Source organism: Piliocolobus tephrosceles, chromosome 9, assembly GCF_002776525.5.
Source record: "Piliocolobus tephrosceles isolate RC106 chromosome 9, ASM277652v3, whole genome shotgun sequence".
Lineage (NCBI taxonomy): Eukaryota > Metazoa > Chordata > Mammalia > Primates > Cercopithecidae > Piliocolobus > Piliocolobus tephrosceles.
Genome location: NC_045442.1, coordinates 112,741,054 through 112,759,488, shown reverse-complemented (window position 1 = coordinate 112,759,488; position 18,435 = coordinate 112,741,054). Strand labels below are relative to the sequence as shown.

General features: G+C 40.2%; 1 protein-coding gene across 4 annotated transcripts in view; it reads right to left on the bottom strand.

Moving 5' to 3' along the window:
* Positions 1–18,435, bottom strand: part of NSUN6 (NOP2/Sun RNA methyltransferase 6) — a 90,280-nt gene that overhangs the window by 31,139 nt on the left and 40,706 nt on the right. For all 4 annotated transcript variants that reach the window (XR_002733881.2, XM_023223145.2, XM_023223146.2 and 1 more), the window contains one exon: positions 14,463–14,582. Coding sequence is in view for 3 of the 4 variants with exons in the window: in XM_023223145.2 (XP_023078913.1) it covers positions 14,463–14,582 (120 nt within the window). In the remaining variant the exon portion in view is untranslated. The remainder of the gene's footprint in view (positions 1–14,462; positions 14,583–18,435) is intronic.

Below are 18,435 nucleotides of genomic sequence, written 5' to 3'. Positions count from 1 at the left end.
ACTAACAAACAGAAAGCAACAATATCAACAAAAAAGACCCCCCACAACAATCCCATCCAAAGGTCATCAGCCTCAAAGATCAAAGGTATATAAATCCATGAAGATAAGGAAAAACCAGCAAAAAAATGCGGAAAATTCCAAAAACCAGAATGCCTCTTCTCCAAATAATCGCAACTTCTCTCCAGCAAGGGAACAAAACTAGACAAAGAATGAGATTGACAAACTGACAGAAGTAGGCTTCAGAAGGTGGGTAATAACATACTTCTCCGAGCTAAAGGAACATGTTCTAACTCAACACAAGGAAGCTAAGAACCTTGATAAAAGGTTACAAGAATGGTTAACTAAAATAACCAGTTTAGAGAGGAACATAAATGACCTGATGGAGCTGAAAAACACAGCACAAGAACTTCTTGAAGCGTACACAAGTATCAATAAACAAATCAATCAAGTGGAAGGACATCAGAGACTATTTATGCCTTGCTGATATAAGGCATAAAGACAAGATTAGAGAAAAAAGAATGAAAAGGAACAAACAAATCTTCCAAGAAATATGGGACTACGTGTAAAGACCAAAGCCATGATTGACTGGCATACCTGAAAGTGACAGGGAGAATGGACCAAGTTGGAAAACACACATTAGGATATTATCCAGAAGAACTTCCCCAACCAAGCAAGACAGGCCCACATTCAAATTCAAAAAATACAGGGAACACCTCTAAGACACCCCTCGAGAAGAGCAACCCCAAGACACATAATCAGATTTTCCAAGGTTGAAACAAAGGTTAAGGGCAGCCAGAAAGGTCAGGTCACCTACAAAGGGAAGCCCATCAGACTAACAGCAGATGTCTCTGCAGAAACCCTACAAGCCAAAATAGAATGGGGGCGAATATTCAACATTCTCAAAGAAAAGAGTTTTCAACCCAGAATTTCACATCCAGCCAAATTAAGCCTCATAAGCAAAGGAGAAATAAAATCCTTTCCAGGCAAGCAAATGCTGAGGGATTTTGTCACCACCAGACCTGCCTTACAAGAGCTCCTGAAGGAAGCACTAAATATGGAAAGGGAAAACCAGTAACAGCCACTGCAAAAAAACACCAAAATATAAAGACCAATGACACTATGAAGAAACTGCATCAACTAATGTGCAAAATAATGAGCTAGCATTATGATGACAGGATCAAATTCACACCTAACCATATTAACTTTAAATGTAAATGATTAAAGGCCTCAATTAAAAGACACAGCATGGTAAATTGGATAAAGAGTCAAGACCCATTGGTGTGCTGTATTCAGGAGCACCATCTTGTGCAAAGATGCTCAAAATAAAGGAATGGAGGAATATTTACCAAGTAAATGGAAAGGAAAAAAAAGTAGGGGTTGCTATCCTAGTCTCTAGTAAAACAGACTTTAAACCAACAAAGATCAAAAAAGACAAAGAAGGGCATTACATAATGACAAAGGAGTCAATGCAACAAGAAGAGGTAACTATCCTAAATATACATGCACCCAATACAGGAGCACCCAGATTCATAAAACAAGTTCTTAGAGACCTAGAAAGAGACTTAGACTCCTACACAATAATAATGGGAGACTTTAACACCCTACTGTTAATATTAGATCAATGAGACAGAAAATTAACAAGGATATTCAGGACTTGAACTCACCTCTGGATCAAGTGAACCTAATAGACATCTACAGAACTCTCCACCCCAAATCAACAGAATATACATTCTTCTCAGAGCCACATGGCACTTATTCTAAAATCAACCACATAACTGGAAGTAAAACACTTCTCAGCAAATGCAAAAGAATGGAAATAATAACAGTCTCTCAGACCACAGTGCAATCAAATTAGAACTCAGGATTAAGAAACTCACTCAACGGGGTGTGCCCCAGAGAGCCAAATAGGAACAGCTCCAGCCTCCAGCTCCCAGCATGAGAGACACAGAAGATGGCTGATTTCTGCATTTTCAACTGAGGTACCAGCTTCATCTCACTAGGGAGTGCCGGACAATCAATGCTGGTCAGCTGGTGCAGCCCAACCAGCGAGAGCAGAAGCAGGGCAAGGCATCACCTCACCTGGAAAGCACAAGGGGAAAGGGAATCCCTTTTCCTAGCCAAGGGAAACTGAGACAGACAACACCTGGAAAATTGGGTAACTCCCACCCTAACACTGCGCTTTACCAAGGGTCTTAGCAAACGGCACACCGGGAGACTATATGCCACAGCTGGCCCAGAGGGTCCCACGCCCACGGAGCCTCCCTCATTGCTAGCATAGCAGTCTGAGATCTAACTGCAACGCGGCAGCAAGGCTGGGGGAGGGACACCTGCCATTGCTGAGGCTTAAGTGGGTAAACAAAGACACCAGAAGCTCAAATTGGGTGGAGCCCACCACAGCCCAAAGAGGTTGGCCTGCCTTTGTAGACTCCTCCTCTGGGGACAGGACATAGCTAAACAAAAAGCAGCAGAAACCTTGGCAGAGGTAAATGCCTCTGTCTGATAGCTTTGAAGAGAGCAGTGGATCTCCCAGCATGGAGGTTGAGATCTGAGAATGGACAGATTGCCTGCTCAAGTGAGTCCCTGACCCCTGAGAAGCCTAACTGGGAGACATCACCCACTAGGTGCAGACCGACACCTCATACCTCACATGGTGGGGTACACCCCTGACACAAAGCTTCCAGAGTGAGAATCAGACAGCAACACTCGCTGTGCAGCAATATTCTATCTTCTGCAGCCTCTGCTGCTGATACCCAGGCAAACAGGGTCTAGAGTGGACCTCAAGCAAACTCAAACAGACCTACAGCTGAGAGCCCTGACTGTTAGAAGGAAAACTAACAAACAGAAAGGACACCCACACCAAAACCCCATCAGTACCTCACCATCATCAAAGACCAAAGGCAGATAAAACCACAAATATGGGGAAAAAGCAGTGCAGAAAAGCTGGAAATTCAAAAAATCAGAGCACACCTCCCCCTCCAAAGGAACGCAGCTCATTGCCAGCGACGAACAAAGCTGGACGGAGAATGACTTTTTGACAAGTTGAGAGAAGAAGGCTTCAGTCAATCAAACTTCTCAGAGCTAAAGGAGGAACTACGTAATCAGTGCAAAGAAACTAAAAACCTTGAAAAAGGAATGGATGAATGGATAACTAGAATAATCAATGCAGAGAAGACTTTAAAGAACTGATAGAGATGAAAACCATGACACAAGAAATACTTGACAAATGAACAAGCTTCAGTAAATGACTCGATCAACTGGAAGAAAGCGATTGAAGATCAAATGAATGAAATGAAGCGAAAAGAGAAGTGTGGAGAAAAAAGAGTCAAAAGAAAGGAACAAAGCCTCCAAGAAGTATGGGATTATGTGAAGACCAAATCCATGTCTGATTGGTGTGCCTGAAAGAGATAGGGAAAATCGAATCAAGGTGGGAAACACTCTGCAGGATATCATCCAGGAGAATTTCCCCAACCTAGTAAGGCAGGCCAACACTCAAATTCAGGAAATACAGAGAACGCCACAAAGATACTCCTCGAGAAGAGCAACTCCAAGACACATAAGTGTCAGATTCACCAAAGTTGAAATGAAGGAAAAAATCTTAAGGGCAGCCAGAGAGAAAGGTCGGGTTACCCACAAAGGGAAGCCCATCAGACTAATAGCAGATATCTCGGCAGAAACTCTCCAAACCAGAAGAGAGTGGGGGCCAATATTCAACATTCTTAAAGAAAAGAATTTTAAAACCAGAATTTCATATCCAGCCAAACTAAGTTTCATAAGTGAAGAAGAAATAAAATCCTTTACAGACAAGCAAATGCTTAGAGATTTTGTCACCACCAGGCTTGCCCTACAAGAGATCCTGAAGGAAGCACTAAACATGGAAAGGAACAACAGGTACCAGCCATTGCAAAAACATGTCAAAATGTAAAATCCATCGATGCTAAGAAGAAACTGATCAACTAGCGAGCAAAATAACCAGCTAATATCATAATGACAGGATCAAGTTCACACATAACAATATTAACCTTAAATGTAAGTGGAGTAAATGCTCCAATTAAAAGACACAGACTCGCAAATTGGATAAAGAGTCAAGACCCATCAGTTTGCGGTATTCAGGAGACCCATCTCACATGCAGACACACAAATAGGATGAAAATAAAGGGATGAAGGAAGATCTACCAAGCAAATGGAGAACAAAAAAAAGCAGGGGTTGCAATCCCAGACTCTGATAAAACAGATTTTAAAAAATCAAAGATCAAAAGAGACAAAGAAGGCCATTACATAATGGTAAAGGGATCAATTCATCAGGAAGAGCTAACTATCCTAAATATATATGCACCCAATACAGGAGCACCCAGATTCATAAAGCAAGTCCTTAGAGACTTACAAAGAGACTTAGACTCCCATACAATAATAATGGGAGACTTTAACATGCCACTGTCAACATTAGACAGATCAACGAGACAAAAAGTTAACAAGGATATCCAGGAATTGAACTCGACTCTGCACCAAGCGGACCTAAGAGACATCTACAGAACTCTCCACCCCAAAGCAGCAGGATATACATTCTTCTCAGCACCACATCACACTTATTCGAAAATTGACCACATAATTGGAAGTAAAGCACTCCTCACCAAATGTACAAGAACAGAAATTACAACAAACTGTCTCTCAGACCACAGTGCAATCAAACTAGAACTCAGGACTAAGAAACTCAATCAAAACCGCTCAACTACATGGAAACTGAACAATCTGCTCCTGAATGACTACTGGGTACATAAAGAAATGAAGGCAGAAATAAAGATGTTCTTTGAAACCAATGAGAACAAAGATACAACATACCAGAATCTCTGGGACACATTTAAAGCAGTGTGTAGAGGGAAATTTATAGCACTAAATGCCCACAAGAGAAAGCAGGAAAGATCTAAAATTGACACCCTAAATCACAATTAAAAGAACTAGAGAAGCAAGAGCAAACACATTCAAAAGCTAGCAGAAGGCATGAAAAAACTAAGATCAGGGCAGAACTGAAGCAGATAGAGACACAAAAAACCCTCCAAAAAATCCATGAATTCAGGAGCTGGTTTTTTGAAAAGATGAACAAAATTGATAGACCGCTCGCAAGACTAATAAACAAGAAAAGAGAAAAGAATCAAAGAGACACAATAAAAAATGATAAAGAGGATATCACCACCAACCGCACGGAAATACAAACTACCATCAAAGAATACTATAAACACCTCTATGCAAATAAAATAGAAAACCTAGAAAAAATGGATAATTTCCTGGACACTTACACTCTCCCAAGACTAAACCAGGAAGAAGTTGAATCCCTGAATAGACCAATAGCAGGCTCTGAAATTGAGGCAATAAATAGTAGCCTACCAACCAAAAAAAGTCCAGGACCAGATGGATTCACAGCCGAATTCTACCAGAGATACAAGGAGGAGCTGGTACCATTCCTTCTGAAATTATTCCAATCAACAGAAAAAAAGGGAATCCTCCCTAACTCATTTTATGAGGCCAACATCATCCTGATACCAAAGCCTGGCAGAGACACAACAAAAAAAGAGAATTTCAGACCAATATCTTTGATGAACACAGATGCAAAAATCCTCAATAAAATACTGGCAAACCAAATCCAGCAGCACATCAAAAAGCTTATCCACTATGATCAAGTGGGCTTCATCCCTGGGATGCAAGGCTGGTTCAACATATGCAAATCAATAAACATAATCCAGCACATAAACAGAACCAAAGACAAAAACCACATGATTATCTCAATAGATGCAGAAAAGGCCTTTGACAAAATTCAACAGCCCTTCAGGTTAAAAACTCTCAATAAATTCGGTATTGATGGAACGTATCTCAAAATAATAAGAGCTATTTATGAAAAACCCACAGCCAATATCATACTGGATGGGCAAAAACTGGAAGCAATCCCTTTGAAAACTGGCACAAGACAGGGATGCCCTCTCTCACCACTTCTATTCAACATAGTGTTGGAAGTTCTGGCTAGGGCAGTCAGGCAAGAGAAAGCAATAAAGGGTTTCAGTTAGGAAAAAAGAAGTCAAATTGTCCCTGTTTGCAGATGACATGATTGTATATTTAGAAAACCCCATCGTCTCAGCCCAAAATCTCCTTAAGCTGATAAGCAACTTCAGCAAAGTCTCAGGATACAAAATTAATGTGCAAAAATCACAAGCATTCTTATACACCAGTAACAGACAAACAGAGAGCCAAATCATGAATGAAGTCCCATTCACAATAGCTTCAAAGAGAATAAAATACCTAGGAATCCAACTTACAAGGGATGTAAAGAACCTCTTCAAGGAGAACTACAAACCACTGCTCAGTGAAATCAAAGAGGACACAAACAAATGGAAGAACATACCATGCTCATGGATAGGAAGAACCAATATTGTGAAAATGGCCATACTGCCCAAGGCAATTTATAGATTCAATGCCATCCTCATTAAGCTACCAATGACTTTCTTCACAGAATTGGAAAAAACTGTTTTAAAGTTCATATGGAACCAAAAAAGAGCCCACATTGCCAAGACAATCCTAAGTCAAAAGAACAAAGCTGGAGGCATCACGCTACCTGACTTCAAACTATACTATAAGGCTACAGTAACCAAAACAGCATTGTACTGGTACCAAAACAGACATATAGACCAATGGAACAGAACAGAGCCCTTAGAAATAATACCACACATGTACAACCATCTGATCTTTGACAAACCTGACAAAAACAAGAAATGGGGAAAGGATTCCCTATTTAATAAATGGTGCTGGAAACATTGGCTAGCCATATGTAGAAAGCTGAGACTGGATCCTTTCCTTACTCCTTATACAAAAATTAAGTCAAGATGGATTAGAGACTTAAATGTTAGACCTAAAACCATAAAAACCCTAGAAGAAAACTTAGGGAATACCATTCAGGACATAGGCATGGGCAAGGACTTCACGTCTAACACACCAAAAGCAACAGCAACAAAAGCCAAAATTGACAAATGGGATCTAATTAAACTAAAGAGCTTCTGCACAGCAAAAGAAACTACCATCAGAGTGAACAGGCAACCTACAGAATGGGAGAAAATTTTTGCAATCTACTCATCTGACAAAGGGCTAATATCCAGGACCTATAAAGAACTCAAACAAATTTACAAGAAAAAAACAAACAACCCCATCAAAAAGTGGGCAAAGGATATGAATAGATACTTCTCAAAAGAAGACATTCATACGGCCAACAGACACATGAAAAAATGTTCATCATCACTCACCATCAGAGAAATGCAAATCAAAACCACAATGAGATACCATCTCACACCAGTTAGAATGGTAATCATTAAAAAGTCAGGAAACAACAGGTGCTGGAGAGGATGTGGAGAAATAGGAACACTTTTACACTGTTGGTGGGACTGTAAACTAGTTCACCCATTGTGGAAAATAGTGTGGCAATTCCTCAAGGATCTAGAATTAGAAATACCATCACCCAGCCATCCCATTACTGGGTATATACCCAAAGGATTATAAGTCATGCTGCTATAAAGACACATGCACACATGTTTATTGCAGCACTATTCACAATAGCAAATACTTGGAATTAACCCAAATGTCCATCAGTGACAGACTGGATTAAGAAAATGTGGCACATATGCACCATGGAATACCATGCAGCCATAAAAAAGAATGAGTTCGTGTCCTTTGTAGGGACATGGATGCAGCTGGAAACCATCATTCTCAGCAAACTATCGCAAAAACAGAAAACCAAACACCGTATGTTCTCACTCGTAGGTGGGAATTGAACAATGAGATCACTTGGACACTGGAAGGGGAGCATCACACACCGGGACCTATTGTGGGGAGGGGATAGGAGGGAGAGATAGCATTAGGAGATATAACTAACGTAAATGAAAAGTTAATGGGTGCAGCACACCAACATGGCACATGTATATATGTAACAAACCTGCACGTTGTGCACATGTACCCTAGAACTTAAAGCATAATAAAAAAAAAAAAAAAAGAAACTCACTCAAAACTGCACAACTACATGGAAATTGAACAACTTGCTTCTGAATAACTACTGGGTAAATAACAAAATTAAGGCAAAAATAAAGAAGTTATTTGAAACCAATGAGAACAAAGAGACAATGTACCAGAATCTCTGGGACACATTTAAAGCAGTGTGTAGAGGGAAATTTATAACACTAAATGCCCACATCAGAAAGCTGGAAAGATCTGAAATCAACACCCAAACATCACAATTAAAAGAACTAGAGGAACAAGAGCCAACGAAAGCTAGCAGAAAGCAAGAAACAACTAAGAGCAGAAATGAAGGAGATAGAGATGTGAAAAACCCTTCAAAGAATCAATGAATCCAGGAGCTGGTTTTCTGAAAAGATGAACAAAATAGATATACCATTAGCTAGACTAATACAGAAGAAAAGAGAGAAGAATCGGACACAATAAAAAATGATAAAGGGGATATCACCACTGATCCCACGGAAATACAAACTGCCATCAGAGAATACTACAAACACCTCCATGCAAACAACCTAGAAAATCTAGAAGAAATGGATCAATTCCTGGACACATACACCCTCCCAAAACTAAACCAGGAAGAAGTCAAATACCTGAAGAGACCAATAACATGTTCTGAAATTGAGTCGGTAATAGCCTACCAACCAAAAAAAGCCCAGGACCAGATGGATTCACAACCAAATTCTATCACAGGTACCAACAGAAGCTGGCACCATTTCTTCTGAAATGATTCCAAACCATAGAAAATCATTCCTAACTCATTTTAAGAGGCCAGCATCATCCTGATACCAAAACCTGGCAGAGACACAACAAAACAAGAAAATTTCAGGCCAATATCCTCAATAAATATCGATGCAAAAATCCTCAATAGAATATTGGCAAACCGAATCCAGCAGTGCATCAAAGAGCTTATCTACCACAATCAAGTCAGCTTCATCCCAGGGATGCAAGGCTGGTTCAACATACTCAAATGAATAAACTTAATCCCACATGATTATCTCAATAGATACAGAAAAGGCCTTTGATAAAATTCAACATCCCTTCATGTTAAAAACTCTCAATAAACTAGGTATTGATGAAACATCTCAAAATAAAGAGAGCTATTTGGGAGAAACCCATAGCCAATATCATACTGAACGGGCAAAAGCTGGAAGCATTCCCTTTGAAAACTAGCAGGAGACAAGGATGCCCTTTCTCACCACTCCTATTCAACACAGTATTGGAAGCTCTGGCCAGGCTAATCAGGCAAGAGAAAGAAATAAAGGGTATTCAAATAGGAAGAGAGGAAGTCAAGTTGTCTCTGTTTGCAGATGACATGACTGTATATGTAGAAAAACTCCATCGTCTCAGCCCTAAAACTCCGTAAGCTGATAAGTAACTTCAGCAGTCTCAGGATACAAAATCAGTGTGCAAAAATCACAAGCATTCCTTTACACCACCAACAGACAAGCAGAGAGCCAAATCATGAGTGAACTCCCATTCACAATTGCTACAAAGAGAATAAAACACCTAGAAATACAACTTACAAGGGACGTGAAGGACCTCTTCAAGGAGAACTACAAACCACTGTTCACAGAAATAGGAGAGGACACAAACAAATGGAAACAAATTCCACGCTCATGGATAGGAAGAATCAATAATGTGAAAATGGCCATACTGCCCAAAGTAATTTATAGATTCAGTGCTATTCCATCAAGCAACAACTGACTTTCTTAGCAGAATTAGAAAAAACTACTTCAAACTTCATATGGAACCAAAAAAGGGCCCATATAGCCAAGACAATCCTAAGCAAAAAGAACAACAATGGAGGCATCACACTACCTGACTTCAAACTATACTACAAGGCTACAGTAACCAAAACAGCATGCTACTCGTACCAAAACAGATACATAGACCAATGAAACAGAACAGAGACCTCAGAAATAACAACACACATCTACAACCATCAGATCTTTGACAAACCTGATAAAAACAAGCAATGGTGAAAGGATTCCCTACTTAATAAATGATGCTTGGAAAACTGGCTATCCATATGCAGAAAACAGAAATTGGACCCCTTCCTTACACAAGTATTAACTCAAGATGGATTAAAGACTTAAATGTAATACCCAAAACCATAAAAACCCTAGAAGAAAACCTAGGCTATTACCATTCAGGACATAGGCATAGGAAAAAACTTCATGACTAAATCACCAAAAGCAATGGCAACAAAAGCCAAAATTCACAAATGGGATCTAATTAAACTAAAGAGCTTCTGCACAGCTAAAGAAACTATCATTGGAGTGAACAGGCAACCTATAGAATGGGAGAAAACTTCTGTAATCTACCCATCTGACAAAGGTCTAATATCCAGAATCTACAAGGAACTTAAACAAATTTACAAGAAAACAAAAACCCATCAAAAAGTGGACGAAAGATATGAACAGACACTTCTCAAAAGACGACATTTATGCAGTCAACAGACACATGAAAAAATGCTCATCATCACTGGTCATTAGAGAAATGCAAATCAAAACCACAATGAGATACCATCTCACACCAGTTAGAATGTCAATTAAAAAGTCAGGAAACAACAGGTGCTGGAGAGGATGTGGAGAAATAGGAACACTTTTACACTGCTGGTGGGATTGTAAATTAGTTCAACCACTGTGGAAGACAGTGTGGCGATTCCTCAAGGATCTAGAACCAGAAAGACCATTTGACCCAGCAATCCCAATACTGGACATATACCCAAAGGATTATAAATCATTCTACTACAAAGACACATGCACACGTATGTTTACTGCAGCGCTATTCACAACAGCAAAGACATGGAACTAACCCAAATTCCCATCAATGACAGACTGAATAAAGAAAATGTGGTACATATATACCATGAATACTAAGCAAGCATAAAAAATAATGAGTTCCTGTCCTTTGCAGGGACATGGATTAAGATGGAAGTTATCATTCTCAGCAAACTAACACAGGAACAGAAAACCAAACACTGCATGTTCTCACTCATAAGTGGGAGTTGAACAATGAGAACACATGGACACACAGAGGGGACTATCACACACGGGGACCTGTCAGAGGGTTGGAGGCAAGGGGAGGGAGAGCATTAGGACAAATACCTAAAGCATGTGGGGCATAAAACCTAGATAACGGGTTGATAGGTACAGCTAACCACCATGGCACATGTATACCTATGTAACAAACCTGCACATTCTGCAGGTATATTGCAGAACTTAAAGCACAATTAAAAAAAAAAAAAAAAAAAAAGGCCGGGCACGATGGCTCAAGCCTGTAATCCCAGCACTTTGGGAGGCCAAGACGGGTGGATCACAAGGTCAGGAGATCGAGACCATCCTGACTAACCTGGTGAAACCTCGTCTCTACGAAAAAATACAAAAAACTAGCCGGGCGAGGTGGTGGGCGCCTGTAGTCCCAGCTACCCAGGAGGCTGAGGCAGGAGAATGGCGTAAACCCGGGAGGCAGAGCTTGCAGTGAGCTGAGATCCGGCCACTGCACTCCAGCCTGGGCGAGAGTGAGACTCCGTCTCAAAAAAAAAAAAAAAAAAAAAGGCCAAAATTTTAAGAGTGCATTGTGGGCCGGGTGCAGTGGCTCATGCCTGTAATCCCAGCACTTTGGGAGGTTGAGGCAGGCAGATCACTTGAGGTCAGGAGTTTGAAACCAGCCTGACCAACATGGTGAAACCCTGTCTCTACTAAAAATACAAAAATTATTCGGGCGTGGTGGTGTGCACCTGTAATTCCCACTACTTGGGAGGCTGAGGCATGAGAACTGCTGGAACTCGAGAGGCGGAGGTTGCAGTAGGCCAAGACTGGGCCACAGTGCACTCCAGTCGGAGCGACAGAGCAAGACTCTGAAAAAAGAAAGAAAGGAAAAGAAAAGAAAAGAAAAGAAAAGAAAAGCAAGCCAGCCTTGTGACATTCATATATTTTAAAACATACTATGAAATGAAATTGCAAACACAGTGAGAATGACTCTTCTATGTATTTTCTTGCTTTTTTTCCCCTTTCTTTTACACTGCCCTTGTATGCCATATGCAGCAATGGCATAGCCTACAGTGCAGAAAATTTGTAAATATTCCTCAAATACTACCAGGTTTAGTGATAGACACTTTCAATTAATACCTTGATGAGCAGGAAAACCATTTAAAGTGATTTGAGCTTGAAAAGTGGTCAACAACTAGAATAAGGTTCAAACATATTACACAGTAAAGGAGAAACTAGCTGAAGGCTACTTTTATAAAACTACAAGCCTGGAGGCTGCAGTCATAAAAAATTTCCTTACCTACTAAAACAAATAACAAAAGCAGCAACAAAATTTAGGCATCATTTCTGGCTCAAAATTTTTGTTTTTCTTTTGAGATGGAGTCTCACTCTGTCGCAAGGCTGGAGTGCAGTGGTGCGATCTTGGCTCACTGCAACCTCTGCCTCCCAGGTTCAAGCGATTCTGCTGCCTCAGCCTCCCAAGTAGCTGGGACTACAGGCACATGCTACCATGCCCAGCTACTTTTTTTTTGTTTTTTGTTTTTTTTTTTTTTTGAGACGGAGTCTCGCTCTGTCGCCCAGGCTGGAGTGCAGTGGCCAGATCTCAGCTCACTGCAAGCTCCGCCTCCCGGGTTCCCGCCATTCTCCTGCCTCAGCCTCCCGAGTAGCTGGGTCTCCAGGCGCCCGCCACCTCGCCCGGCTAGTTTTTTGTAGTTTTTAGTAGAGACGGGGTTTCACCGTGTTAACCAGGATGGTCTCGATCTCCTGACCTCGTGATCCGCCCGTCTCGGCCTCCCAAAGTGCTGGGATTACAGGCTTGAGCCACCGCGCCCGGCCTTTTTTTGTATTTTTAATAGAGACAGGGTTTCACATGTTGTTGACCAGGATGGTCTCGATCTCTTAACCTCATAATCCAATTCCGGCTCAAATATTTCTATTCCGGTTGTTTGTGGCTGCATTGCTGCCCCACTGTGGCTGACTGCCTACATAGCCTCAATTCTTCAACTTTGAATGTACATTCCTCCTTCACTAGATAATCCTGCAATACCCAATATGCTGCCACTCTGCTCGGATTCAGCCATGTGATTTGTTTTGGCCAATAAACAGGATGACAGTAAATGTGATGTAAACAGAGATATTTTTTAATACCATGAAAAGCACTTGAACAGCTGGACTTGCTCTGTTTTGCTCTCTGCCATAACCAGCCCCCAACTATTGCTCTCTGCTTGGCTAGTCTGCTGGTCCTAGCCAGAGGAGAACCTACACATCGGCCAGAGGCAGGGCATCCTTGTCTTCTCAGCTGAGGTCACTTTAGATAAGCCAACAACCATCCAAGCCCAGCCCAAGTGAACGGGCCCAGCCGAGATCATCAAAAACATCTAATTCACCTGCAGCTGACCAGGCCACACATGAGCTCAGCAGCGATCAGCTGAAACCCACAGACTCCTGAGCCCCCAAAATGTTTAGTTTTATGTCGCCACAATTTTGTATCTTCACACATCATAAAACCAACAGAAAACTGATACACCCATAATATCCAGACTCCCTTTGGAAAGACTTTTTTACTAAGAGAGAATCAAATCTCTATGAATAATTACCTTTAAGCAAATACAATAAATATGCCATAATTTAACGGAGAATTAACACTTTCTCAATTCCTCTCATGACCAATCTTTAATCTTCCATATAAACTGAAAAACGATTTGCATTAAACATTGCAACTCCACAAAATCAACTCTTCTATTTCAGGTGCTTTATTTTAGGCCCTAGTAGTATTTAATGCATTTTTCCTTCAAGAGTTTTTGTTACCACCTTAAATTCTTTTCAGGCAAAAAACAGTATAAATAAGCAGACAGGCATATCCTCTCTAATGAGTATTACATTCCTCAAAATTTAAACAACAAATATCCTTTTCTCTTTTTTGATTCTCATTCTCAGTATTTAAAAAATATCCTTTTCTATTAGAGATATTTCTTAGACCAAAATGATAACTTTAAATAGCAAATATTCTATATGTATGTGTATGTTTCTGTATTATAGAACTATGTTTATATATCTTAACATACACATATTTCACACTTTGATAACGTACTGTGAAATTAGTTTTTAATGGCAGAATATATATTAATAGTTTAAACAAGTACTAAATCTTATAAGAATATGAAATAATCTCTAAATGTATTAAATTTTATAACAGAAGTCTATAATCATATTAGGAAACTGTAAAATTCAAGAAGGTCTTGAGACAGTCTTCATAAATGATCATTGTCTACTGAGCTTAATATGTAGTGACTGACACAACTGAATAGTTTTCATTTTGGCTGAATCTGAACTAAAAGAGACTGTGAATGGCTCTATGTTTCAGAAATTACACACTGTGAAATATACACTACTTTGAGAGTGATTTTGCTGTGAAGATGGTCTCACCTGATCATGCATTAGTGCTGCAATGTGTGTTGTTTTCCCTCCAGGTGCTGCACACAAATCTAGAATCTTCTCTCCAGGTTGAGGATTTAATACATGAGTTACTAAGGCAGATGGCAAATTCTATAAAGAAAAAAATGTAATTGATTATCAATAATCCTAAAGCATTTCTGAGAACCAGAGAATATGAAGAACCTTTTGGGGGTAATCCACTACAGCATCCTCACATCTGCCAAGAGGACGGTTTTTATAAATATACTCAGGTTAGGAAATTCACAATTTCCTAGAATATCCTATGATCTCCCAGGACTTACACACAAACCACCTGCACAAAAACATACATGACACACTTTTCACTCAACTCAGGGTTTCTGCCTTATCTGGGTACCAGCAAAAATAAATAAATAAATAACCCACATTATTTCCTTTTCTGAATCCCAATGGTTCTCACTATTCTGGAAGCCAGGAATCTCTAAAATTACACGACCCCTTTGGATCTTCTTCCCAAAAAAACGTACAAAATTTTGGTCTCAGTGGTCACTACTCAACATTTTAGTACAAAAGCATGCCATTTTCATATAGGCATACCATCTGAGAGTACTTCAATCTCAACATTGTTCACTTTAATAATTTAAACTCCACTTGGGAACACATAAATATTAAATAACTGGTTTCTTCCAGTTAACCAAGAATATAACTTTGCCATTTTGGCCACCTTGTCATCTAACTCTCATTTAAGACGCCTTGTTTTATGCTGCTAAATCATCCAAAAGGCATGTTTGGGTCCCTGACTCCACCACATTTCAATAGGAAACAAATTAAAATGCAACAAACAAACAACAACAACAAAAATCCCCAAACCTGGCTGTTTCTGACTGGCACCTAAAAATATGTTATGAGATTATATGACCAAAACATACCTCATCTATAGCAGTCATATTAAATCATTAATTTGTTATTAGTATTAATTATATAAGGACTACTTACTATAGAATGACAGCCTTGAATAAAACAGATGGAATAGTATCATAAAATAACTCATTTCTAAAATTACTTGGCAAGAAAAACAGTCTAATAAGCATGGAGTTATTTATTTGGTTATTTTGGAGACAGTCTCATTATTTTGCTTAGGCTGGGCTCAAATTTGGGATCCTCCCAATTGTGCCTCTTAAAGCTTAAAGGTTTCAATTCATTCTTAACAAAAGACTGAACAATACATCCATGAGTACATCCTTAAGAACTGTGAGATGGCCAGGCATGGTGGCCCCTGCCTGTAATCCCAGCACTTTGGGAGGCCAAAGCAAGTGGATCGCCTGAGGTTGGGAGTTCGAGACCAGACTGACCAACATGGAGAAACCCCGTCTCTACTAAAAATACAAAATTAGCTGGATGTGGTGGCACATGCCTGTAATCCCAGCTATTCAGGAGGCTGAGGCAGGAGAATCACTTGAACCCAAGAGGCGGAGGTTGCAGTGAGCAGAGATCGCGCCATTGCACTCCAGCCTGGGCAACAGGAGCAAAACTCCGTCTAAAACTATATACATACATACATACATACATACATACATACAAACTGAGATGGCTGCAACATTCTCAAGGGAATCTTAGATCACCACTCTGAAACAAACTCAGTGGTGAGAAAGGAGTTTCAAAACAAGCAAATTTCTTCCTCTGAATATATGAAGCATTAAAATCAATGCAAACAATTTAGGCACCCAAAGAGCTAAACACTAAAAATAGCTTAACTTACTATAGTTTATCCAGCAAGTTCTACTTATTCATTGTTATTTTTGAGACAGGGTCTGACTCTGTCACCTGGGCTATCAGGGTCTCAGTCTGTCACCCAGGTTGCAGTGCAGTGGCACAATCATGGCTCACCGAAGTCTCAACCTCCTGGGCTCAATCAATCCTTCCACCTCAGTCTCCCAAATAGCTGGGACTACAGGCACATATCACCTCACTCAGCTAATTCTTTGTATTTTTTTGTAGAGACAGGGTTTCCCCATGTTGCCCAGGATGGTCCTGGGCTCAGGTGAGCTGCCCACCTAGGCCTCCCAAAGTGTTGGGATTACAGGTGTGAGCCAGTACACCTGGCAGCAAGTTTTATGTATTACAAAAATAGTTAAATTGAACTCAAAGGTGAAAACACTAATACACATTTAAAGCAGCTAAAGATTTGGTGATTCTTTATCTAGAGACAGCTGGCTATGCTTCACTCCTAAAAATGATAACATTAATTAACTGGCCAAAGATTATGTAAGCTTCCATTCAAACGTAAGAAATATATTAAGAACTTTCTGATTTGTAGTAAGTGAAAAAATATGAAACCGCCCATGTGATGAGGCTTAATTAAATATTCAAATAGCAGGTTTATTGTTAATTTTTGGAGATAGGGTCTTGCTCTGTCACACAGGCTGGAGTGCAGTGGTGCAATCAAAGCTCACTGCCACCTTGAACTCTTGGGCTCAAGAAATCCTCCCATGTCAGTCTCCAGAGTAGCTAGAACTACAGGTATGTGCCACCACACCTGGCTAATTTTTTTAATTTTTTGTAGAGATGGGGTAGCACTATATTGCTTCTTGGACTTCTGGCTAAGATCAAGTGTGGAGATGGGGTGCAGTATGTTGCCTAGGCTAGTCTCAAACTTCTGGGCTCAAGTTATCCTCCTGCCTTGGCCTCCCAAAGTGCTGGGATTATAGGTGTGAGCCACTGTGCCAGGTGACAGAGTTTTCTTAAAATAATTTATAAGCTTCCTCTATAATATTCCTTTACACTGGTTATGCAATATAATCACCTGGTAAGCTTAGGAAGAAAAGTATGGGCCTTATCTAGTAAAATCAAGTCAGAATTTCTAACAGTGGAGCATCAGTGGTTTTAAAATCACCCTAAGTGATTCTAGTGTGCCTGGAGCCATGCACCACTGCTGGACTACACTGATTACCACTTAGCTGCACATTAGAATCACCTATGAAAGCTTTCAAACATCTGACCCAGGCTCTAACCCAGACAAAGGAAGGTCACCACAGGTGGTAGGGCCAGGCAGGAGTATTTATTTAATGCTCCTTAGACTGTCCAATCTCTTTAAATTGTTTACAAGAAATGAGGCAATTAAAAAATTAAGTTTCAGGCACCATTTTTTTCTTCCAGTGAACCAAGAATATAACTTTGAAAACAGTTGCTGTATTTAACTGTTAACCCTTTATTAGACAATTAGTTCAGCTGAAGGGCATCTAATTCTGTGGCTTGTGTTTAAGCAAATTAAAAGTTTCCTTTTTGATTTTGAAAAACCAAATGATATAGTACAGTTGTAATCTTAATGATTGTGTACAACACTTCCATTAACTTTACAAAATATCTTTGGGTACTTTCAGATGCTAAAATTAAAAATAATCCCTTATCACTAGCCCCTCACCATATGCTCCGCACACCACTAAAAAGCCCCCATTACAACGTGAAGCTTTTGCATTGGCCATTGGAAGCCACAGAGGGTATAGGCTTGGGGGATAACAGTTTTCCAGGAAAAGGCAAGAGGCATCAAAAACCAAACCAAAACGGAAAAAAACCCACAAATTTCCCAAATATTTTTCCAAGAGAAAGCATGTAATTATTTCCTCCTGTCCTGTAAAATAACTTCAGTAATCACATTGCCTGTAATCCCAGCACTTTCAGAGGCCTAGGTTGGAGGACCGCTTCAGGCCAGGGGTTCCAGACCAGCCTGGGCAACACAGTTAGACCTCATCTCTATAAAAACATTAAAAAATTGGCTTCGCATAGTGCGGCGTGCCTATAGTACCAGATCCTTGGGAGGCTGAGGCAGGAAGATCACTTGAGCCTGGAAGGTCAAGGCTGCCATGAGCCATAATCCTACCACCACATTCAGCCTGGGAGACAAAGTGAGACCCTGCCTCAACAAAACAAAAAAAGAAAAAAGACTACTACCTGGCCGGTGCAATGGCTCATGCCTGTAATCCCAACA